This window comes from Plecotus auritus (assembly GCF_963455305.1).
Source record: "Plecotus auritus genome assembly, chromosome: 3".
In the NCBI taxonomy this organism is placed as follows: Eukaryota; Metazoa; Chordata; class Mammalia; order Chiroptera; family Vespertilionidae; genus Plecotus; species Plecotus auritus.
Window position 1 is genome coordinate 78,477,573 of NC_137772.1, and position 25,279 is coordinate 78,502,851.

General features: G+C 40.5%; 1 protein-coding gene across 2 annotated transcripts in view; it reads right to left on the reverse strand.

The window, feature by feature from the left end:
- TDRD3 (tudor domain containing 3) overlaps nt 1-25,279 on the reverse strand; it is a 197,014-nt gene that overhangs the window by 89,752 nt on the left and 81,983 nt on the right. For both annotated transcript variants that reach the window (XM_080660565.1, XM_080660564.1), the window contains exons 2-4: nt 20,831-20,915; nt 12,480-12,545; nt 1,527-1,687 (exon numbers count right to left, since the gene is read on the reverse strand). In XM_080660565.1, the coding sequence (XP_080516691.1) occupies nt 1,527-1,687; nt 12,480-12,545; nt 20,831-20,915 (312 nt within the window). The remainder of the gene's footprint in view (nt 1-1,526; nt 1,688-12,479; nt 12,546-20,830; nt 20,916-25,279) is intronic.

A 25,279-nucleotide genomic window follows, 5' to 3' on the forward strand; every position in this document is an offset into this window, starting at 1 on the left:
AAAAAAAAAGAAAGAAGGAAGAAAGGTTGATAAAAGAGTTACTAAGAAGAAGAAACAGAATATTCCTGTTTTAAAGCTTCAGAGTCTGCACACAGAGCAAGATGTTTTGTGTTACATGCCATTGAGTCAGCTCCGACTCCTAGGACCCTACAGAGATGTCCAAATGTCTGGACAGCTTACAGCCAGCTTGCAGCAAGCCCTTAATCTTCCCTAACCCAGGACATGTGAGAACAAATGGTTAATACCTGTCCTCTCTAACCAGAGAATACATAGCTTAAATCACCCTGGTATTGCTAAGGCAGGATAGGAGAAGAAGTTAAGGAGGAAGAGTTTTATCTCATCCACTAAACAAAGAAGTCAGCTGTCTTGGGGGAGGAAAAAGGGGGAGTTTTATCTCACCCACTGAACAAAAAAGTCAGCCATCTTGGGACTTGCCAGATGTTCTCATAAATTCTGGGAAAGGCCACAACAAAGCAAAAGAGGGACCTTGAAATCTGCTCCATGCCTAAGATATCTGGAAGAGGAGCCTTGAAACCTGTAGACAGGGTATAAAACCCCTTGAACCTCCACCAGGCTGAGAAGCCTGTCTGTGCTTCATAAGCCAGATATATTTTGATAAATTTACTTGCCATACTTCTTTGACAAATTCGCTTTATTACAACACAACTGTCCAGTGTCACTTGTTTGAAGTCTTTCCTACAAGACTGACAAGCACCAAGGAGAGGACAGCCCTCTCCCTCCACTGGATAACACCTTTTCTGGTGACAATAACACCTCCAGCACCAGATAGAGGAGCTGGAACACAGTGGATGCTAAATGCTTGTTAAATGCTTATTTAAGAGAGAAGTATGAAATGAAAAGCTCAGAGCAGCAAACATAAGCATATAAAATAACAAAAAAAGGTGGTTTAACAAATGCCTAATGAAAATTTCCATTTCAGAAAATAGAGCTCAAACTGACCTAATGGGACACTGAGGATAAAGGAGATCCCTTCCCTTATTGCTTTTCTCCATGCCAATAGGCATGGTTATGAAGCCTCTCATGAAAATATCAAAAGAAGGATTTGGAAACTTTTGCCTTATGGAGTTCCAATTTCTCTTAGAAAGTTCGGTGGCTATGAACCACCCTCATGTCAATCATTTCCTTAGAAAACTCATTTGCTATGAACTTTCCTAGAACACAAAATAGTGTAATGGACACAGCTAACTGTCCAGGAAGAATTATAATGTAGTTAATGAAATTTGAATGACCTCAAATTTACTGACATGATTGAAAAGATTACTTTTCATGCAAAAACACATTAAATTTCCGTTTTCATAATTAATATTGAAGCAAAGAGTAACTAACTCCATTCTTACCTAATTTTCTATACAGATAAATTAGAAATATAAACTTCAATTTCTTCTTAAAAATTCTAACATGCACTTAAGAATGCATTCCTTCTTCTCAAAGTTCTTAAAACAAAATCCATTTTGAAAAGCACCTTCAAACACTGTAACAAATATACAAAATAAAGTGCCAATCACCTTATTTTTGACATATAACTGTATTCTACTGCTGTGCAACTTATATGACCATCAGTCATCTGCAGCCGCAACATTCTTGGTGCAGCCTGAGACTCTTCATTATCCTTTGGTGCAGCAACATTGCGAATTTTCTGAATTTGCAAAACACATGGACCTTCAAGCTGTCAAAACACCAAGAAATAAATATCACTTTCTAGCCACAGCTTTGTTTTCATTTATCGTGCATCTCTTTTCCTTAATGATCAGGCTTTATGATTTATAATGATCACTTCAATTAAATAAGATCAAAACTGAAATTATATTACATAGATCAGGGTGTTTTTTTTTATATTTTAAGATAAAGGGTCTCCTGAAAAAACATTTTAAAAATTATTCTGGATTCATTTTCAGAAGTAACAAGAAAACTTTAGGAAAACAAAATTATATTTCTGAGTCAAAGTTGTATTAATAGATGTTTTTAGTCTTATGTGCTCTAAATCATTCACATAGATCCGCCTTCTCCTCCCATACACATTAAGGGACATTCTGGAATTAAAGACTGTAATTTTTAAAGAAACATCAACTTTACAGTAGTAGTTAAAAGGAATGTTTTCTGTTCAAAAACATCAAATTCAAAGTACACCCTCTTCTGGCATAAACGAAGAACACAATATTCTAAAATTTAAACTATTTAAAGTTTAAGAAATGTGAGCTATACTTAACTTATTTTCACATTTCCTTTTCAAATGAGATTAAATCTAATGCTATATTATAGGCATTGTCAGTGGGGGGAAAATTGTTCTCTCTTGCCACATTTCAATCAAAGACAAAAACCTAACTCACGAACTAGATATCATGTTAAACATTTCATATAATGAAACAATAATGGCATGATTGGAAATCACAGCAAATTCTGCGTGCATGTCTGAAAAATAAATTTAACATAAAGTGATACTTTTCACATTATTAAATACTAGAGGCCCGATGCATGAAATTCGTGTATGAGTAGGCCTGCCTTCCCCCAGCTGCCAGCACCAGCTTCCCCTTGGCACCCAGGACCCGGGCTTCCCTCCAGCCACTGGCAGGCACCTGACCCGGGCTTCCCTTGTAGCCCCAGCTTTGTCCGGAAGGTCATCTGGAATGACATCCGGAAGGACATCTGGTCTAATTAGCATATTATGCTTTTATTATTAAATATTATACCTTTAAGTAATATATCAGCAAGGAAAAAAAAAACTTCTTGTTATAGTCTTTTAAGTAAAACCTTTCTATGTATGTTAGTTTATATTTTCAGCAAAGAGAAATGTGAAATGATTGACATTTTATACTTAATTTCTCAAGTAAGCATATCCCCAGTTGACAATTTTCTATTCCATATTTACCAGTATTAGGCCTGCAAAGGCCCAGATAATACAGTTAGAGAAAAGAGGCTAAAATATCATTTAAATTTTAGTATTAACAAAAATTCCAAGTTGAAACAAAAACCCTTAGCAGCATATAGATATGCTGCTAATTCAAGATGAACTTTCTTTTGTTTTTGTTAATGTCATTAAAATATAGACATTCTCTTTATTTTACTACTCCCAATATTTTTAGCCTAGACATTGACAAGTATCTAATCTGCTGTCTAATACAGTTCACCAAGCACCAGTCTATTTAATTAAAATGAAATGAAAAATTCAATTCTTCAGTCTCAATAGCCACATTTCAGGTGTTCTATACGTGACAATGCAAACACACACTGTCTAAACCACTGCAAAAAGTTCTATTAGGCAATCTGTGATGTTCTACACCTATGAGCTCCCAACTGCAACCCATGCAACCTGGGGAGTACACATCCATGGAAGCGTGGGAGGGAAACACTTGTTTCTATTTAATTTTTAGTGCAAAAAAATTAAACTTTCCTAATATTTCATATCCAGAGCTACAAGGTGTATCACTCAGTTGTATGTGACATACAACTCACAAGGCATCTTTATGGAATTTTGGGAGTTGACATAGCACCTTCATTGGTTTGTTTGCTTGATTGTGATAAACTGCCTTTTATTTGTGCACAGCTAAGTGGATGTATAGATTATTTTACCTAGTTTTAGCCATTAATGCTTACAAAATGTACAAGTGGCTTTAAAAGATCCTATCAAAGAAACACAAATTGAAGATAATGCCAATGACTCATATACAGGGTAGGAATCAGACTGTTTTTGCTGATCTCCTACCTCTGGTTGACCATGAGAACAAAATGCTGGGGAATGCTAGGATGGAACAGCTGCCCCAACTCTTGATAGCAAGCAGCAAGTTTACTTATTTGATTACTCCAATTCCTGGCCTCCCCATCTCTTTTAGTGGATTAAATAGAGGACTCTTAAAAAAAATACAAAAGATAACATTCACTTGGGACCTGTAAACATAACCTTACTTAGAAAAGGGGACTCGGTCAGCATCTAGAGAACAGGTGATCCTGGATAAGGATGGGTCTGAAATGCAAGGTGACTTGCCATTATAAGAGGAGGGAAAATAATCATGAAGACACAGGGAATAAAGCCATGTGAAAATGGACATAGAAATCGGAGTTGCACACCTTCAGGCCAAGGACAACAAAGATTACCTGTAGTTACCAGAAGCTAGGAGTCAGACCATGAAACAGATTCTCCTTCAGAGCCTCCAGAACCCACTCTGCTGACACCTTGATTTTAGACTACTGGTCTACAGAATTGTGAAAGAATAAATTTCTGTTGTGTTATACTAGTACACCAAGTTTGTGGTAATTTGTTACAGCAGACTCAGGAAACTAACACACCCACCTATGGACTAAGTTGTCTGATTGGGAAGAATATACTATATGTATTGGGCTCATCCTCACCCTTCTTTTTGGGGGAGACAGCTTACCAGCATTTCACTGGTAACAGACATCATAAAGATGTCAATTATAGGTACTTTGAGGGAGGAAGTAGCGATTCACCCTTCTCCCTGACTGGCACTGCCACAAGTCTACAAGTCTGCCTGCCTTGTGGTTCGATTGATAGATCCATTCAGCTCTCCTGCTAATCCACAACTTTCAAATCAATTTTTACCAATAGTAAAGTTGATATTTTGGCCCACATCTGCCATTCCTTTACTTCTCAACTGATTTAAAGCCAAAGCAGACTAAGAAGGTACTCTTTATTAGAAACTCTGAAATTATAATCTTTTTTTCAATTCTTTATTGTTTAAAGTATTACATATGTCCCCTTTTCCCCCCCATTGACCTCTCCCCATCCACTCCCACCCCCCCAGCACATGCCCTCATTCCCCTACTGTCTGTGTCTATGGGTTATACTTATATGCATGCATACAAGTCCTTTGGTTGATCTCTTACACCGCCCCCCTCACCCTCCCCTGCCTTCCCTCTGAGGTTTGATGGTCTGTTCAATGCTTCTGTGTCTCTGGATCTATTTTTGTTTATCAGTTTATATTGTTTATTATATCCCACAAATGAGTGAGATCATGTGATATTTATCTTTCTCTGACTGGCTTATTTTGCTTAGCATAATGCTCTCCAGGTCCATCCATTCTGATGGGAATGGTGAGTTCTTTCTTTTTTACAGTGGCGTAATATTCCATTGTGTAGATGTACCACTGTTTTTTAATCCACTCATCTACTGATGGGCACCTAGGCTGTTTCCAAATCTTAGCTATCGTAAACTGTGCTGCTATGAACATAGGGGTGCATATGTCTTTTCTGATTGGTGTTTCTGGTTTCTCGGGATATATTCCTAGAAGTGGGATTACTGGGTCAAATGGGAGTTCCATTTTTAATTTTTTAAAGAAACGCCATACTGTTTTCCACAGTGGCTGCACCAGTATGCACTCCCACCAGCAGTGTACAGGGTTCCTCTTTCTCCATATCCTCACCAACACTTGTTTGTTGATTTGTTGATGATAACCATTCTGACAGGTGTGAGTTGGTACCTCATTGTTGTTTTGATTTGCATCTGTCTGATGATTAGTGACTTTGAGCATGTTTTCATGTCTCTTGGCCTTCTTTATATTCACGTTCGAAAAGTGTCTATTTAGGTCCTTTGCCCACTTTTTAATTGGATTATTTATCTTCTTTTTGCTAAGTTGTATGAGTTCCCTATAAATTTTGGAGATTAAACCCTTATCGGATATTACATTGGCAAATAGGTTCTCCCACACAGTGGGCTCTCTTGTTCTTTTGTTGATGTAATCTTTTGATAGTCATTTGTCAATTTGAATTATCAAGCTTTAAAATTAGTGATTCCACAATTCAGAAATCTTCTATAAGTAAACCAGCATACATAATAAATTCTTTCATTATTATGTTCATAATGTTCAGTTTATTATACTCTGTAGTCAAAAAATAGAGAAGTACTGAGCCTAAATAGATCCACTATTTCTAAAAAGCACATGTTTAATTTTAATAACTCACTAAAAGGACCACTGGTAAATTGTATTTACCACAGAATACACAAATATGTGAAACAATGCTATTTGATTTAAATTAAAACAAATTTTTCAATTATTTTTCTTTTTAAAAACATCTAATTTTGGGATTGTGGCCTGAGGCCAGCACCGAGGTGAGGGGCAGGGCCGGGGTGGGGGAAAAAAAAATCTAATTTTCAGACTGAGGGTCTGAATTTTAAGACAGTAATGCCATCTTGTGTTTGATGTCGGTATTGCCAAAGCTTTGAGAGGGTCACGTCCAGAGGTCTTTAATCACAGTTTCACATTTAAAAAGGGATATACAACCTGTCAGTCCTAGAACTTACATGAAAAAAATAAACACAAAATTGAAAGCTTTTCCTGTTAGGGCTCCTCAGTGATGCATAAGGTCATCACATAGCTAGAATGGGTAACAAAGTATTTTTACATTAACTTATATTTTATAATTGATTTCTGCACCTTGCTTCGAAGATTAAAACTCTGAAAGTAAATACACCAAAATACTAATTTTAGAGAAGAATATGAAAAATATTAAACAGTTTAAAAGGAATTCTAGTTTTATTTCTTTTGTGTCATAATTTTTCCCCATAATTTTTAACTAACAAGTTATTTTGTTCCAGGACCTTATAGTATCTAAGAAATGCAAAGCCAGCCCTGAAAAACTCAGAAAAGATGCTTCCCCACCACACACCCCTCCACTCTCACCATCTTCATGGCCTAAAACACCAAGCAAACACTGCCTGTGGGAAAATCTCTCCAGCTTGGAAGCCTAGAGAAAATATCATCTTCCCACTCTTGCCACTTTTTAAATTTTTCTGAAAACTTTGCATCAAGGTTGTGGAGAAAATATAAAAACTGCAAAATAATGTTAAGAAGTGAATGAGAGGAAAGAGGAAAGAGAAAAGAACCTGAGCAAAACTATCCTATATAATAAAGAGGTAATATGCAAATTGACCATCACTCCAACACACAAGACGGCCGCCCCCATGTGGTCGAAGATGGTCACCCCCATGTGGACACGAGATGGCCACCACAAGATGGTAGGCAGTGGAGGGCAGTTGTGGGTGATCAGGCCAGCAGGGGAGGGCAGTTGGGAGGGACCAGGCCTGCAGGGAAGGGCAGTTGGGGGGGACCAGGCCTGCAGAGGAGGGCAGTTGTGGGGGACCAGCCCTGCAGGAAAGGGCAGTTGGGGGGGAACAGGCCAGCAGGGGAGGATAGTTGGGGGCAACCAGGCCGGCAGGGGAGGGCAGGTAGGGGCAATCCGGCTGGCAGGGGAGTGGTTAGGGGGTGATCAGGCTGGCAGGCAGAAGCGGTTAGGGGCAATCAGGCAGGCAGGCAGACGAGCGGTTGGGAGCCAGCAGTCCTGGATTGTGAGAGGGATGTCCGACTGCCCGTTATCGGGCCTAAACAGGCAGTCGGACATCCCTCAAGGGGCCCCAGATTGGAGAGGGTGCAGGCTGGGCTGAGGGACACACACACACCCCCACACGAATTTCATGCACCGGGCCTCTAGTATTAATAATAAAATTACTTGATCTTTTTACTATTCTACTTTCTCCCAAATTAGTCAGTGGTAACAGCAGTTATTAAGACCAATTTCAAACTCCAGGTGACCATGCCCTTCTTAAGGCCCCAGGTTTGCCCTGGAACAGGAGAGATGTAAATTAAATGTGTCTAAGATTAACTGTTTTCCCCTAACCACAGACCTACAATCTTTTTTTCTTTTGTAAAATATGTGTTTATTGATTTCAGAGAGACAAGGAGAGGGAGAGAAAATTAGAAACATCAATGATGAGAGAGAATCATTGATCAGCTGCCTTCTGCATGCCCTTTACTGGGGATCGAGCCGACAACCTGGGTACTTGCCCTGACCAGGAATCAAACCATGACCTCCTGGTCATAGGACGACTCTTAACCACTGAGCCTTGGGTCCTACAATCTTTCTTACCTCATTACAGATCTATCAGCTTTCCATTCTTCCTTTTCTCTTAAAATTTCTAAATGCTGAAAATTGTGTTATCTAAGTTGTATTTATTATATTAAAAACAACACATACCATTTGAGCATTTATTTTTGGCCACTCAGTAAAGGAAGTTTGGTGACTCCTCTCTATAATCTTAATTTTCCTCCAAGGAGAACTACTCTCGACCCTGGAGATTCTCCAGTACACTGCATTGACCCTGAGGCCTAACGAATAAGCTTCCAATGGGGTTGGCAGACACATGCTGAGGCCCTTTTTCGAAGAAACCACATAGACTAATAAAGGCAGCTCCTAAGACAGCCTCTTCCTGTCTCTTGCTTCTTAAGTATTTGTTCTTAAATATTGGGGCAAAGGTTCTCCAGTCATCACCTTTTCCTTTGTTTTTCTCTCCCCTAAAAATGGTATTATCAGCTCAGCCGGCATGGCTCAGTGATTAAGCATCAACCTATGAACCACGAGGTCAGGATTAAATTCCTGATCAGGGCACATGCTTGGATTGCAAGCTCGATCTCCAGTGTGGAGCGTGCAGGAGGCAGCCAATCAATGATTCTCTCTCATCATTGACGTTTTTATCTCTCTCTCCCCCTTCCTCTCTGAAATCAATAAACATATATATTTTTTAAATGGTACTATCACTGGCAGTCTTGGAACTTAGTAGAAGAAGCAGAACAGGGCTTTTGGCCTGCTTTTATTTTATCATAATCAGATGAACTTAAATCCAGCAATAGAGTTCTGCATTAGGGTGGGCATCAATATCCATTCAGTGATGAAACATCCATTTGCCCACTTCAATCATTGAATTCCTTGGATATCTATCAATAACAAGACACCCACCAAGGTAATAAGGATTTATGCATTCTTAGATCTGTAGCACAAAAGTCTCATCCTAACCTGCTCATAATCCTCAATCCTTGCCATATGCAGTGCACATTTAGTATGTCATTTTTCAGTGTCATAAGGGACCTAACGTTTGAATGATAAGAAAACAAAAATCTAACAAGATTAAGTAACTTGCCAGAAGTCACAAAAACTACTAAGCAGGAGAATCTGGATTTAAGTCCAGCCCAATGATTCTAAAACCTTCAACTTTCCACTATACAACCAGTCCCTATCCTTTTATCCTCCCCCTCCACATATCATCTGAAACAAATCACAACCATGCCTCTTCTTCCTGAGACAACTAGTCTATCTCACATTTTAAGTTTTCTGTCTACATTAGTTTTTGGAAAGTTAATTTCCAGTATGATCTATTTGGAGCATCACTATGCAACCCAGCCCTGCCCTGCCCCTCTCTCTCTCTCTTTCTCTCTCTCTCTCTTTCACTTTCAATATAAAAATCTGACATGTTTAAGGAATAGGCATATTACTTATGCAAGTACTGTGCTTATTAAATGTTGCCCTATATCTTATGCACAGACTAAAACTAATTTATTTAATTTTTTAATTTAAAATTTATTTTAAATGAGAACTACAACATACATAATTTAGTGACTGAAGACATGTCTTTATAATGACTCAATCACCATTAACTTGGCAAAATACTGGTTAATAAGCATTCCAATAAAGGCTCAAATAAAGTAGCTTTTACTACGTCTTATTTTACAAAGAAGCATAAGTAGTTCAATTCATATCAACATATATTTCTTAAACATTTACTTTGGCCTAAAATAGTTATATTTTTATATCATGTATGAGTTTTAACTAAAGTCAAATAAAATGAGCAATCTCTGTGACTCAGCTTCTAAAATTTCTATTAAAATTATTTTTCAAATCATCTTCACTAATATTGTGAAGAGAAGTATATTTCGTGTTAGAAGTAGGTAGTGAAAGGAAAAATATAATCAAGAGGAAGAGCAGGAAGAGGTTATCCAACTCAATCTGTTTCATGTGAAAAGGGTTTATAACTTATGGAAAAACTAAAGTCACTTAGCATTAAGAATATTTTAAAAGATAAAATTTGTCACAGACAGTTCTACATTCAAAGGTATCAAGTTGTTTTTTACTGTTATTAGCTAAATTCAAAGAAAGTTCTAAAAAGACCATGAGTCAAACTTTTTCAAGGAAAAACTGTTCTGAGAAAGTGGAAGGTGCAGAGTGCAGTCTTATCTTCATCATCCCCAGGAGCATAGAGCAGCGGTGGGTTCTCAGAATCCCTAAAGACACAGAAAGAGGAAATGGAAAACAAAAAATACAGAAACCTCCCCATTTTTCCTGAATGTAGTAGTGCAGGGTTGTGCAGACACTGCTTTGATATTAGTTACTTTTACTGGAAAGGGTTTTGCACTCATCACACTTGTCTAAGATTGCTGACTAAACTGGGGTTCCACAGGACAGCAGCTTTCTAAGTATGCTTCCCATGCCAAGAAAAAAAGCAGAATCAACAGCCCATAGAAACTTGTTCAAAAACACAAATTCTCAGACTCTATCCAAGTTCAATTGATCAGAAAACGGGGGTAGGGTGGGGTGGGGGGTAGGAGTAGGCTGGCAGTCTGTATTTTAGCTGAGCTTCAGGGTGATCCTGATATACAATGAAGTCTGAGAACTACTCCCACAACAAAATAGAAAATGTAAGAGACTAGAGAAGACCCTGAGAACAATGAAGTTGAACGAAAGCTTGAGACTAAATAAACAAAGGAACTAAGATAAATGGCTTTAGCAAAAAGAAAACTGTGGCAGGCAGTGATTTTACAATTCTTGAGGTATATGAAGAATTATTCCCAGATGTTCTCCATTTCCCCTGAGGGAGGATAGGACGTTTGGACTTTAAGTTGCAGCATAAGAAATTTAGATTAAAATATAATCAAAGTTTGCTGACACAGTGTTGTTAAACATTAAAATGAATTGCTAAAAACTTCTAGAACCTCTTCTCTGAGCATCTGCCTCAAAAATTAAAGTAGATTAGAAACTCTTATGGTTCTAAACAAATACCATGGCTACTTAGCCATGAGAAAAGATGAAATACTGCCATTTGCAACCACATGGACAGACCTTGAGAATATTACGCTAAGCAAAATAAGTCAGTCAGAAACAGCTAAGAACCATGCGATTTAACTTACATGTTGGATATAAAACTGAAACTCATAGACACAGGTAATCAGAGAGAAGAGGACTGGAAGGTAGTAAAGGGTAAAGAGGGCCAAATATATGGAGACAGAAGATGATTTGACTTTGGGTAGCAGGCACGCAATGCAATATACAGATGAAACCTATATGATCTTATTAACCAAGCCTGGTGCACGAAATTCATGCACGGGTAGGGTCCCTAGGCCTGGCCAGCTATCAGGGCCAATTGGGGCCTCCCGGCTTTGGCTGGGGCCTCCCTTCGTTCCACGCCGCCCCCTGATGGTCAGCGCATGTCATAGCGAGCAATCAAACTCCTGGGGGTGGGGTAGGGATGGGGGTAGTGGTGGGCTGGCAGTCTATATTTTAGCTGAGCTTCAGGGTGATCCTGGTGTACAATGAAGACTGAGAACTACTCCCACAACCAAAAAGGAAATGTAAGAGACTAGAGAAGACCCTGAGAACAATGAAGTCGAACTCCTGAGGTGACACTTTGCATATTAGCCTTTTATATATATATAGATAAGATCACTTAAATCCTATATGATCTTATTAACCAATGTTTACCTTAATATATTTAATTAAAAATAAGAAATTTGGCCCAGAAAAAATAAATAAATACCATCTACTGCATAAGTGAACTGGTATTTAGAAATGTGACAAATATGTTGTTATATAATAAGTCTTTGAAATTATCTAAAATTTTAAATATCTATGTGCAATAACTATTTTAAACATTTGAGTGTTTAAGAATACATATTCAAACACAAAACATACACACTGAAAATATTTATTTAAATTAAGGATAATGATGTTCCTTAATAGTTCAAAAAGTGATCAACAGCACATAGATTAATAGCATATGACCAAAAGCACACAGAAAATTCATGAGTGACACAATTTACATGCATTTTCAAATAAAAAGAAGAAATTAAATAGAAATGAATGGGTAAGAAGTAAAAGATTAATTAGTTGGTATCTAAAAATTGTATCCTTGTATTTTAAAAAGATCACTGAAAAAAACTGTAACACAAATATATATATTTACACATATGTAAAATGCAAAATGATAGAAATAACCAAAGCATGACTTTGCCAAAATACTCCTAATATTCTCTTACAATCATATACTTTTATATTAATAAATTCATTATATAAATGTAACAGGTAACTAAAATAAAAAGGTATTAAAAGGTCCTTTTCCTAAACTCTGATAATATCTAGCAAGTCTCATATGCAAATGTGCCATTGTTATAAATCTTAAAACAAAAGTTTTTTTTAATGTTTAAAAGACACCAAAAGGTTAAAAGTTTAAGTCCTAAAATGCTCCATATGCATAGGAAATCACTGTAATGATGACTCTGCGACCTGTTTGCCTCCGAAATATTTTGCAGTTGTAGTTTCTACTGATAAAACATAACTCTAGTAATTAGTGGATTTTCATAGTTATTGCAGTTAGCATAATGTAGGAAGTTAACATTTTCCTTTACCTTTTCTACCTTTCCACCGTTGATGTCACTAGGGAGGAATTTCTTGCCAATTGTTCTCAAGTCTGTCTAAAATAAAAATATTATTATTAAAATATAATTATAAAGAAAAATAGATCTAAATCTAATCTCAATCACAAATAAAAGATGATATTAAGGTTTGTGGAGAAAATTTTAAATAAATGTCTGTTAGCTGATTATGATTTCTATAGATGTAATCAATATTTTCAAATAACACAGTTCCATATATATGCTATTTAAAATGCACCAGTAGAATGAACATTAATATATAAATAGCCTTAACTCTGGTCATATCTCTTTAGGTAACTTTTTAACTTACTAAATTTTCTCTATTGAATTCTAAAACTTTATTTTATGTAAACTATATTATACCCATACTAAAAAATTAATGCCACAATCCAAAACTAAATAAATTCATAAAAAGTGAACATTCTTGACAATTAAATTTGATACAACCTTGATATGCAGATACATGAAAACATATTATTCTATAGGCTATAGCACCCATAACATAACAAAGCTATATAACCTACAAATATGCCAGGGAACAATTTCACTGCAACAGCAAGTTATAGTAAGACTTTCCATAGTAAAGACATATTTAATTTGCTTAAAAAAATTATAAAAACTGAAATTGGCAAACAAATAGCTAACTGCATGAAAATGCAGAAATACATATTACTCAGCAAACGTCAAAGCAAAACATAAAAAGTTATCACATTTCTGACATAAAAACAGAACTTCAACTATACAGTCTACATAAAAAGCAGAACTTTTAATAATTTTTGTCTACTTTAGGAAGTAAAAACAAAAGAAATGGTAAGAAATTTGTTCAGGCCCAGCCAGCGTGGCTAAGTGGTTGAGCATTGACCCATGAAAGGTCAGGTTCGATTCCTAGTAGGGTCACATGCCCAGGTTGCAGGCTCGATCCTCAGTGTGGAGTGTGCAGTAGGCAGCTGATCCATGATTTTCTCTCATCCTTGATGTTTCTCTCTCCCTCTCCCTTCCTTTCTCTCTAAAATCAATAAAATATATATTAAAAATTTTTTTGTTCAGATGACTGAGAGTTTGAGGTTAGATTAATAAATTTGTATTCTTTGCTCTTTCTTCAAGTATAGAAAATGGTAGCTCTTCATTGCCTTAAGAGCAAAATGAAAGAAAATAGACTTAGAGTGCCTTTAACCACATAACTTATAACTGGAAATTTTGTTAGAGATAAGGAGAAAATACTAGGTGATTAAACTTACTATAATGAACCCTAGCTGGTTTGGCTCAGTGGATAGAGCCCACATGGTGTTCAGTCGTCCATTTGGTCATTTTGGACATTACAGACCCTGGCTCTTTATATATATAGACTAGAGGCCGGGTGCATGAAATTTGTGCATGGGGGGGGGGGGGCGGTGTCCCTCAGCCCAGCCTGCACCCTCTCCAATCTGGGACACCTCAAGGAATGTCCGACTGCCTGTTTAGGCCCGATTCCACTGGGCTTAAATGGGCAGTCGGACATCCCTCTCACAATCCAGGACTGCTGGCTCCCAACCGCTCGTCTGCCTTCCTGCCTGATTGCCCTAATCGATTCTGCCTACCAGCCTGATCACCCCCTAACCACTCCCCTGCCAGCCTGATCACCCCCTAACCACTCCCCTGCTGGCCCCATTGCCCCTAACTGCCCTCCTCTGCTGGTCTGGTCACCTCTAACTGCCCTCTCCTGCTGGCCTGGTTGTCCCTAACTGTCCTCCCTTGTAGGCCTGGTCGCCCCCAACTGCCCTCCCCTGCCAGCCCGGTCACCCCTAACTGCCCTCCCCTGCTGGCCCGGTCACCCCTAACTGCCCTCCCTTGCCAGCCTGGTCGCCACACACTGCCCTCCCCTGCTGGCCTGGTCACCCCTAACTGCCCTCCCCTGCAGGCCTGGTCCCCCCAAACTGCTCTCCCCTGCAGGCCTTGTCCCTCCAAACTGCCTTCCCCTGCAGGCCTGGTCACCCTAACTGCCCTCCCCTGCTGCCCTGGTCACCCTAACTCCCCACCCCTGCAGGCATTGTCCCCCCCCAACTGCCCTCCCCTGAAGGCCTGGTCATCCTAACTCCCCTCCCCTGCACGCATTGTTACCCCAAACTGCCCTCCCCTGAAGGCCTGGTCAACTCCAATTGCCCTCCCCTGTAGGCCTGGTCACCCCCAACTGCCATCCCCTGCAGGCCTGGTCCCCCCTAACTGCCCTCCCCTGCAGGCCTGGTTGCCCCCAACTCCCCTCCCCTGCAGGCCTGGTCCCCCCTAACTGCCCTCCTCTGCAGGCCTGGTCCCCCCCAACTGCCCTCCCCTGCAGGCCTGGTCCCCCCCAACTGCCCTCCCCTGCCAGCCTGGTCCCTCCTAACTGCTCTCCCCTGCAGGCCTTGTCCCTCCGAACTGCCCTCCCCTGCAGGCCTGGTCACCCTAACTGCCCTTGCCTGCAGGCCTGGTCCCCCCAAACTGCTCTCCCCTGCAGGCCTTGTCCCTCCAAACTGCCTTCCCCTGCAGGCCTGGTCACCCTAACTGCCCTCCCCTGCTGCCCTGGTCACCCTAACTCCCCACCCCTGCAGGCATTGTCCCCCCCCAACTGCCCTCCTCTGAAGGCCTGGTCATCCTAACTCCCCTCCCCTGCACGCATTGTTCCCCCAAAATGCCCTCCCCTGAAGGCCTGGTCCCCTCCAATTGCCCTCCCCTGTAGGCCTGGTCACCCCCAACTGCCATCCCCTGCAGGCCTGGTCCCCCCTAACTGCCCTCCCCTGCAGGCCTGGTTGCCCCCAACTCCCCTCCCCTGCAGGCCTGGTCCCCCCTAACTGCCCTCCTCTGCAGGCCTGGTCCCCCCCAACTGCCCTCCCCTGCAGGCCTGGTCCCCCCCAACTGCCCTCCCCTGCCAGCCTGGTCCCTCCTAACTGCTCTCCCCTGCAGGCCTTGTCCCTCCGAACTGCCCTCCCCTGCAGGCCTGGTCACCCTAACTGCCCTTGCCTGCAGGCCTGGTCCCCCCAAACTGCTCTCCCCTGCAGGCCTTGTCCCTCCAAACTGCCTTCCCCTGCAGGCCTGGTCACCCTAACTGCCCTCCCCTGCTGCCCTGGTCACCCTAACTCCCCACCCCTGCAGGCATTGTCCCCCCCCAACTGCCCTCCTCTGAAGGCCTGGTCATCCTAACTCCCCTCCCCTGCACGCATTGTTCCCCCAAAATGCCCTCCCCTGAAGGCCTGGTCCCCTCCAATTGCCCTCCCCTGTAGGCCTGGTCACCCCCAACTGCCATCCCCTGCAGGCCTGGTCCCCCCTAACTGCCCTCCCCTGCAGGCCTGGTCCCTCCCAACTGCTCTCCCCTGCAGGCCTTGTCCCTCCAAACTGCCCTCCCCCGCAGGCCTGGTCACCCTAACTGCCCTCCCCTGCTGGCCTGGTCCCCTCTAACTGCCCTCCCCTGCAGGCCTGGTCCTCCCAACTGCCCTCCCCTGCAGGCTTGGTTCCTCCCAACTGCTCTCCCCTGCAGGCCTGGTTGCCCCTAGCTGCCATCCCCTGCAGGCCTGGTTGCCCCCAACTCCCCTCCCCTGCAGGCCTGGTCCCCCCTAACTGCCCTCCTCTGCAGGCCTGGTCTCCCCCAACTGCCCTCCCCTGCAGGCCTGGTCCCCCCCAACTGCCCTCCCCTGCCGGCCTGGTCCCTCCCAACTGCTCTCCCCTGCAGGCCTTGTCCCTCCGAACTGCCCTCCCCTGCAGGCCTGGTCACCCTAACTGCCCTCCCCTGCTGTCCTGGTCCCCTCCAACTGCCCTCCCCTGCAGGCCTGGTCCCCCCAACTGCCCTCCCCTGCAGGCCTGGTCCCCCCAACTGCCCTCCCCTGCAGGCCTGGTCCCCCCAAACTGCCCTCCACTGCAGGCCTGGTCCCTCCCAACTGCTCTCCCCTGCAGGCCTGTTGCCCCTAGCTGCCCGCCCCTGCAAGCCTGGTTGCCCCCAACTCCCCTCCCCTGCAGGCCTGGTCCCCCCTAACTGCCCTTCCCTGCTGGCCTGGTCCCAACTGCCCTCCCCTGCAGGCCTGGACCCCCCAACTGCCCTCCCCTGCCGGCCTGGTCGCCCCCAACTCCCCTCCCTGCAGGCCATCTTGTGTCCACATGGGAGCGGCCATCTTTGACCACAGGGGGGCAGCCATCTTATGTGTTGGAGTGATGGTCAATTTGCATATTACCTCTTTATTATATAGGAAGATATGCATATGTGGTCAGCTTAAGAAAGAAGTATATGTTATACAATCCCCACAGCTCTTTCCAGTCTTTTACTACCATGGTTCATAATTTACTTCTCAATATAATGCAGGGATCACTCCTAAACTAAATCTCACCGAATGGAACTGCCTGGCAAACTAAGCCCCAAATCCAAGTATTTGTGTAACAAGGCTTTAGGCCAATCCTTTATGCAGCCTCCACCCAATAGCAGTGAAAGAATTATAAGCCTTTTCACTCTGAATATACTGAGTAACATATAGGGGGAAAAGTACTTTCTTACACCCCCTTCCCTATATTAGGATTATTTTGAGGATTAAATGAAGCACTTGACACAATAACTTGCAAAGAATAAACATTTAATTAATGTTAGCCATCATGTTTATTTTAGTGAATATAAAACATTCTGGGTGAATGTACATTTTATCATCTGAAAATTTATATTAATAATATAACTAACAGTTTATAAAAGCATAGGTGTTATTTTGAAGCCACTCAAAAGGCTGAAATATTTAAATATATACAAGAAAAAGATATATACAAAGATATATAAATATATACAAACTTTATGAAACACCATGGTCCCTCATTTCTGGTTTTTGTCAATAATTATGAGCTAAACTAAATGAGCCATCAATATAAAGTAGAATTGAGCACTAAACTAAAATTCTAAACTTCGATTCACTGAAAACTGTAATTAACTAATATGATCTTGGATACTGTCACAAAATGTTCTAAATCCAGTTATAATTTATTCCTTTATAAAATGGGATGCTGGGGGGGGGGGGGTGTGTGAAGAATCATCAACCCTGTCCCACAAAGTTGATGCCAGGTTAAAAGACAATGTATTGTAAGTTTACATAACTTTCAAAGTGCTATACATACAAAAAATTAATATTATTTCATTGTTCTTTTAGCAAAATAAAAACGACCTACCAAATCTTTAAACATCCTAAATTCAAAGTCAATTTATAATAAGACAATTTTATGATTCAGATATCATTATATCAGGATGACTAGGATATATAGATCCAAAAATACACTTATATAAAAAAATTATGCAGAAGTATTTAGCTTTTAAATACATGTTCATGAGGTACACACACAAGATTTCTAACTATTCAAGTTCAGTTCAACAGAATGCTTATTTGGCAAGCCATTTTATTTATACAGCATCTTAAAAGGGGAAAAAATCTGCTTTTAAATGTTTACTAATACATAGTATTCAGTATTTTAATACTGGGCTAGACTTAATTTTTTTTCTGAATAATTCAGGTATTTAAAACTAAAACTACATTCTGGATTTCAATATCATTTTTTAATATTCTTATTCCCCATTCCACAAAGTAAAAAATTAAGAACCTTCTCTTTCAACATTAAACTCTGCACAGAAAATAGTACTTAGCAGTCCTGAGGCTCCCGTTTCACCAGGTTTCCTCCAGTGGTCAGCAAACTGTGGACTCGCGAGCCGCGGTTTGCCGCTCTGTTGACTAATGAGTTTGCCGACCACTGTCCTAGACTATTTGTATAAACAATGTGATTTATGGCGAATACCTGCTTTTTTGGGGAAGTGGTATAGGGGTGGAGTCTAGAATTTTGTTTCATGTTAGGCAGAGAGTACCTTCATGAGCAGTCTAGTAAAAGCCTCGAGGACTAGTCTCTAATGGATTTCCCTGGGTAAAAACACTGTAGTATACATCTTATTGCATTGTTCATTGCTAGTTAAAGGAACCAGCTCAGCATCTGGTAGAGCAGTGGTCGGTCGGCAAACTCATTAGTCAACAGAGTGGCAAACCACGGCTCGTGAGCTGCATGTGGCTCACGAGCCGCGGTTTGCTGACCACTGGGTTAGAGCATCGTCCAGATACTCCAAATTTGTGGGTTTGATCCCCTGTCAGGGCACATACAAGAAGTAACGAATGAATGCATAAATAAGTGGAACAACAAATTGATGTTAACAACTTGATGTTTCTCCCTCTCCCCCTCCCTTCCTCTCTCTCTCTAAAATCAATTTCTTTACATTAAAAAAAGAAAAAGAAACCAACTCAGTGTGTGCCCCACAAGAGGAAGAGAACAAAATAAAACTGTGCGTGGATTATTATCACCATATGTAATAAGTTATTTCTCAACGAGTGATCAAAAGTTGAAAAAAATAATTCAAAAGAACTACTGTAAATGCCTGATTTTATTTAAAAAAATAAACTTGAGAAGTATATTATTTGGTGTAGACTTGATCTTGATTAAAAGGTTTTTTCCCTTGCCCTAGCTGGTTTGGCTCAGTAGATAGAGTGTTGGCCTGTGGACTGAAGGGTCCAGGGTTTGATTCTGGTCAAGGGCACATGCACGGGATGTGGGCTCCATCCCCAGTAGGGGGCATGCAAGAGGCAGCCAATCAATGATTCTCTCTCATCATTAATGTTTCTTCCTCTCTCTCTTCATCTCTGAAATCAATAAAAATGTATTTTCTTAAAAAGGTTTTTTTTTCCTGTTATATGGTATGATAACTTAGGTTGTAGTGTTTGACTACATACTAGTATTTCAGAGAAAATTATAAAGACTATTAATTCATTAAAATAATGGTCATTGTGCACTTCTCATGTGCACAGAACAAATACCATCTTGACCTATTTCATTTAAAGTTTCACACCCAATTATGAATAGTTCATTGCTATTTACCTAAGTATATAAATAAGAATAATGTAGAAGAGCAGAAGATTATCACAAAATCTCTTTTCTGTCATCATAAGGATTTTTTCTTAAATAAACAAAAAAAATAGAGTTCTTTACAACATTTTTTGAAAGTTGAATTCACTAATTTGGGAGCAAGTCAAAGAAAGTTAAAATGTCTAGGGAGTATTTCCATTTGTAGTCATAGACATCCTGTATACTTCTAAAATAATGCTTACTTAAAAAAAATTTTTTTTAAATCCTCACCCAAGGATATTTTCCATTGATTTTTTAAAGAGAGTAGAAGTGAGGAAGCGAAAGGGGAGAGAGAGAAACAGCAGCATGACACACATCTATTAGTTGTCTCCCGCTCTTTGCCAGGTCTGTGGGCCAATGCTCTAACCACTGAGAAACTGGCCAGGGCTTATAGTCTTGTTTATTAAAAACTTCCTTAGCTCAGAAACAATAAAAAGATCTCATTAGTGTTATTGATAAAATTCAAAGAAGCTGATAAAATGAGATTTCAAAACAATTTTTATCTGCTTAAACCCAAGTTTCATTATATAAATTTAGGTGATTTGAAAAGATTTATATTCAGTCATACATATTTATTTATATTTTAAATCAGTTACTGCCATTTCTGCTTTTCCATACCTATTTTGCAATAATCTGATGACTATGACAGACAGTGATGTGATTCTCTTATGAACTTAATTGATTATGTATAATAGGTAAATTTGATCAATATACTGTCATTGTAAAGGCAACATGAAAACTTTCATTGTGGTAACTGCAAGAATGAAAAAAGAATAGTTGTTTACTTATATCTATATTTAGAATAATTTTTATAACTCTTCCCCCAAAAATCCAAAAACCAATTGCAATTATGGAAAAGATATAGCTATTCAGATGGGTAGAGGGAGAAAGATTGGAAAGAAACACATATCAAAACATTAACAGTAATTATAAGTAATTTTAATATTTTTATTTTACTTTCTGTGTTTTATGAAGTCTTCTACAATATGTATTACTTTTATCAACAGGAAAAGTTATTTTGAAATAATAAACAGAATTGTTAAAAAGCTACAACCTAACCAGTGTTTCGATGTTAATTAAATGGTAATTTGTTTCAATTAATAAGATCAGTTTTTATTGCTATTATATAGATAATGTAAAGGTTAAGAAATTCTGTAACTAAACACTGGGTTTAAAAAAGAAGTTTTAATTGCATTTTTTCCTATTTATTGGATTCCATATAAGATATTAAAAGAAAGATAATTCTTATCATTTGCCTATATGAGATTAACAAATTTAGGAAACATCACTGTAACTAAAAATGGACAATAAAAGTAAAAGATGTATTTATTATTCCATATCACTTATAAAATCCAGTTTATTCTATGCAATATTTTCCATGAATATTAAAAAGGTTAATAAAGAAAACCTACATTGAGAGCAATCAAGATGATGTCATTTAGATTGACTTTATCAGGAGAACTTGTGCAAGCTTCAATGCCTTCATCTGAAAGATACCTGTTAAGATAAAAATAAATGGCTTAATATTTTCTAAAATTGAAATTAACCAAATTATTTTTTTAAGTTAGCATGCAATTTTGTTCTCTATGAAATGCTTCTACAAATACTAGGGAAGGAGTCCTGGATATTCCCTGTTTATTCAGTATGTCTGATACAACAGAATGGACAGTGTAGATTTTTTCTCTTTTGTATCCTTAAAAGGATAGCGTGTTAATATAATTAAACATCAATATACTTAAGTAATGTATAAGCTACTCTTTACTATTATACAAATATAATATCTGACTTAAACATTTGGTATTATGGTAAGCTCTTAGAGATCGGGATGCACTGTAAAAATAGAACGAAAAACAACATAGTTTTAAATTAAGTCCAACAGAAATTTCCTGTGCTACATTCTCACATTATCTTCTCAAGTCCACTTTCTTTGCCATAATATTCCCAACAAACCTTCAACTACTGACTCCAAGTGGCACAAAGATAGGCAAATTAGGCAATTTTTACCTTATATCTTTTACTTTCCCTGTCTCTTTTCAGTTGTTTTACTCAGTCTTATTGCCCTTTGTTCTTTTATCTAGTCCAAACCAAACATGCATCTGTTGCAGGCAATAATTAATTCAAGATTACTGAATCTGAGGGAGCGGGGGATCATTTCTACTCATTCATTTATGCCCATTTTGAAATTCTTTGACAAATTCTATAACCCAGGTTTCATCTCCCCAAAAGTTCACTTATAAAAATGCCCATTAGTATCTGACATGTTCTGTAATCCATATCAACTCCTTTAACAAAAGGGCTAGTACTAGCTAGCACTGCCACTGTGGGTATTTTCCCATTATAAAGACAGAGGAGTACTAGTCCGACAGCTAACTCAAGCTCATTCCTCATGGCCAGCAATTCAACCCCCAACATTAGACTGATTCTAAGACACTGTAAATATAAACTGTATTTGGAGACAGCAACCAAAGGGCATATGCCTTTAGGAAACACAGAATGAATGAATTCTCTAACGGAAAAGAGCCAAGTGTAATGAAATGTAAATTGAAGAGTGTAAAAGAACAACAGGAGATTAAAGCTGATAAGCCTATGAACAAGATCAAGGAGATAAAGCCTGGAAAGTATCAATATAAAACAAAGCAAGACTGTGTTAACAAAATTAGATATTAAGTTTAAGACCAAAGCAGTGCTAAACTACAGGAGAGTAAAAAAATAGAAGTGTTAAGTATGTAGATGAGCCTGTAAGAATAAATGAATGGGAGGCACTTATAATAGAACATAAGTGACCATGGAATACAAATATTTGCAGTCAGCACACATGGTTAAAACACTACTTTAATTCAAAATGACTAAGTTAATTTTCTTGTTATCCTGTTAGTTTTTCACTGTCCATATCTATTGACTTTATCTGTCGTTAATCATCTTATAAATTCAGTTCTACAAATATCAATTAACTAGTGGCCCAGTGCACTAAATTTGTACTGGGGGGGGGGGGCGGGAGAGGAGGGGGGCGCGTGTCCTTCAGCCTGGACTGCACCCTCTTCAATCTGGGACCCCTAGGTGGATGTCGGCCCTCACTAACCCCCCTGCTAGCCTGGTTGCCCCATGCAGCCTGTTCGGTAATCCGTTCAGTTGTTTTGGTTATGACAGTCACTTAAGCTTTTATATATATACTAGAGGCCCGATGCACGAAGATTCGTGCAAGAACGGGCCTTCCTTCCCCTGGCTGCTGGCACCACCTTCGCTCTGGCCAGAGCCGCCTTTCCACTCCGGCCCGGAGCTGCCTTTCCACCTTCCCATGCTGCCCAGAGGCCCGGAGCGGCTGTGGTGGTGAGGAACACCTGCATCCTGCCCGCCCCAACTGCTGGGCACCTGCGTATGCAAACTAACCCACCATCTTTGTTGGGTTAATTTGCATACTCACTCCTAATTGGATGGTGGGCATCACGAAGATACAATTAGCATGTTATGGTCAATTAGCATGTTACTCTTTTAGTGCAGATATAGCTAGATAGAGATAACTAGTGCTAATACAAGGAATACAAGCATCTCATAAACAGAAGGCAACATCTATACAAATCAGCTTCCTAATCAACTAGGCACTTCAACACACACAAAGCACAATTAGGCAAATTCAATCAGTGAGCTCCAAATTATATTAAAGAAGAATAAGTCTAGTTTCATAGTAAAAGATCAAGGAACTAATACTAATAATTAGAAATTCAAAAATTGTTATAACAATAAAAATACCAATCCCTACAAAATATAAAAAGGGAAACTTTCTACAAGAATTTTACAGGCAGCAGCCATAGGGAGTAGAAGGAAATTTGATTATCCATGTATAAGTCCAACATCATGTGATTTCTTTCACATAGAGCCTGTAAACACCTCCTGAATAGAACAAATTCTAAAATGTAGCTCAGTCTCAATTTCAAGTTTTACAAGTCTCCCTTACTCATCCTTCACATTTTGAAAAAGAACATGAGCCTTTCAGCTTCACTCTGTAATGACCCAGAAATAGGAGCTCCATCGATCCTTCTGTATCTACTGGACCATTTTCATAAAAGGACAAAACCTAAATTAACCATAATTTGGGATTTACAAATTAATCATTTTTGTTTTTATAAACATTAAAACTCCAATATTATCAATGAATAAAACAGGTGATAAAAGTTTGGCTTCAAAGTGCACCACAGAAACATAATAACAAAAGAACAAAACAACACAAAATTCATTAGCCTCAATGTGGTCACTGAAAAAGAAAGGTCCTGAAACTGGAGTGGGCATGCTCAATCTGATCCCTGTGCATATCTATCCGCACAGTGGGCCTCGAGGGAAAATAATTATAATCATTTCCCATGGGCCTTCTTTGAGCTTGTAAAACTCAAGGGCAAGGACCCTGAAGAAGAAATGAACCCCGGAGAGCTCTTGCTTATTAAAACAGCCAGGAAAAGCACACTTTTTTTCTCTCTCTCTAGTGAAGATTTAGAAAAATTAATGTTATAAAACCACTCATTATGTTGAGAGAAAAATGGCAGCCGAATAGGCAGCACTGTCATGCACCTCCTCCTAGGTCCAGGCCAGAAAAGCAATTAAACCAGAGAACATCCACCCTGAATTAACAAATTAGACACAGCTGAGGAAACAATTTTCAATAGGAAGGGCAGAGGATGCCTAGAGAATGCCGCCTGCCAACCATAACCAGCGTGGAACCACCACTGTGCCTCAGCAGTGAGTGGCGCAGGACCTCCCAGCAGTCTCCCAGGCATCTGCAGGGAGCATGCACTGCCAGAGTGAGCTACCGCACCAGGCATCCTCACCAGCCTACTGGGACCCAGCGTCCTAGGATCCAGCTCCAAGACCCCACAATGAGTGCAAGCCAGGTGGAACCTTCTGCCCCATCCCTGCCCTGGACTCCAGACTCATACTGCTAGCCTGACCTGGAGCCACCTGGTGCCTGCTCCACCCTGAACCGCAGCAAACCAGACCCACTCCACCCCGGCCCCAAAGACAGTCCTGCCAGGACCATCCAGAGCAAGCCAACATGCACCTCACTCCAGGCTACAAGAAAGCAAGGACTCTGTGACCCAGAGCAACCCACACCCACTCCACTCTGAGCCCAGGTTCTTGCTGCCGGGGCAACCTGGAGTAACTCAGCACGTGCCCCACACAGGCCACAGGGTAGCCCTGACTGTGTGACCCACAGCAACCCACCCACGCTTCTCCCCGGCACCTAGGACAGTCCTGAAGGGGCTACCCGGAGCAACCTGGTATGCCCAGCCAGGAGCCAAAGGACTGTGCTGCAAGTGAGCTGCCAGAGAGACCTAGGGTGCCACCCTGCCATGAGTGCCGGAGCAGCACAGTGAATTGCATGCCAAAGGGCTCTGGGTCCTCGCAGGGAGTACCAAACCAGAGGAACTGTGCATGCGCTCCCACCACCCCAAGCATCTGAAGCAGACAACTGAGAGACTAGATCAGGGGTGGGCAAACTTTTTTACTCGAGGGCCACAATGGGTTCTTAAACTGGACCGGAGGGCCGGAACAAAAGCATGGATGGAGTGTTTGTGTGAACTAATATAAATTCAAAGTAAAGGAGCGGAGGGGAGAGCAAGAGAACCCTCCACTCTTTCGGCTCCGCGGGCCGGATAGAACAGCCGAACGGGCCAGATCTGGCCCGCGGGCCGTAGTTTGCCCACGGCTGGACTAGATCCATGGGAGAAAAGGATACAACTCAGAGCAGAGACAATAAAGGCGTGAGACTCAAGGCAGACCCAGCCTCTGGGCTACCAATTTCTGGATAATTACCCTGATAAGGTCTTCAACCTCTCAGATCACAAGCAAGGTGGCCAGGGCCAGAAAAAGAC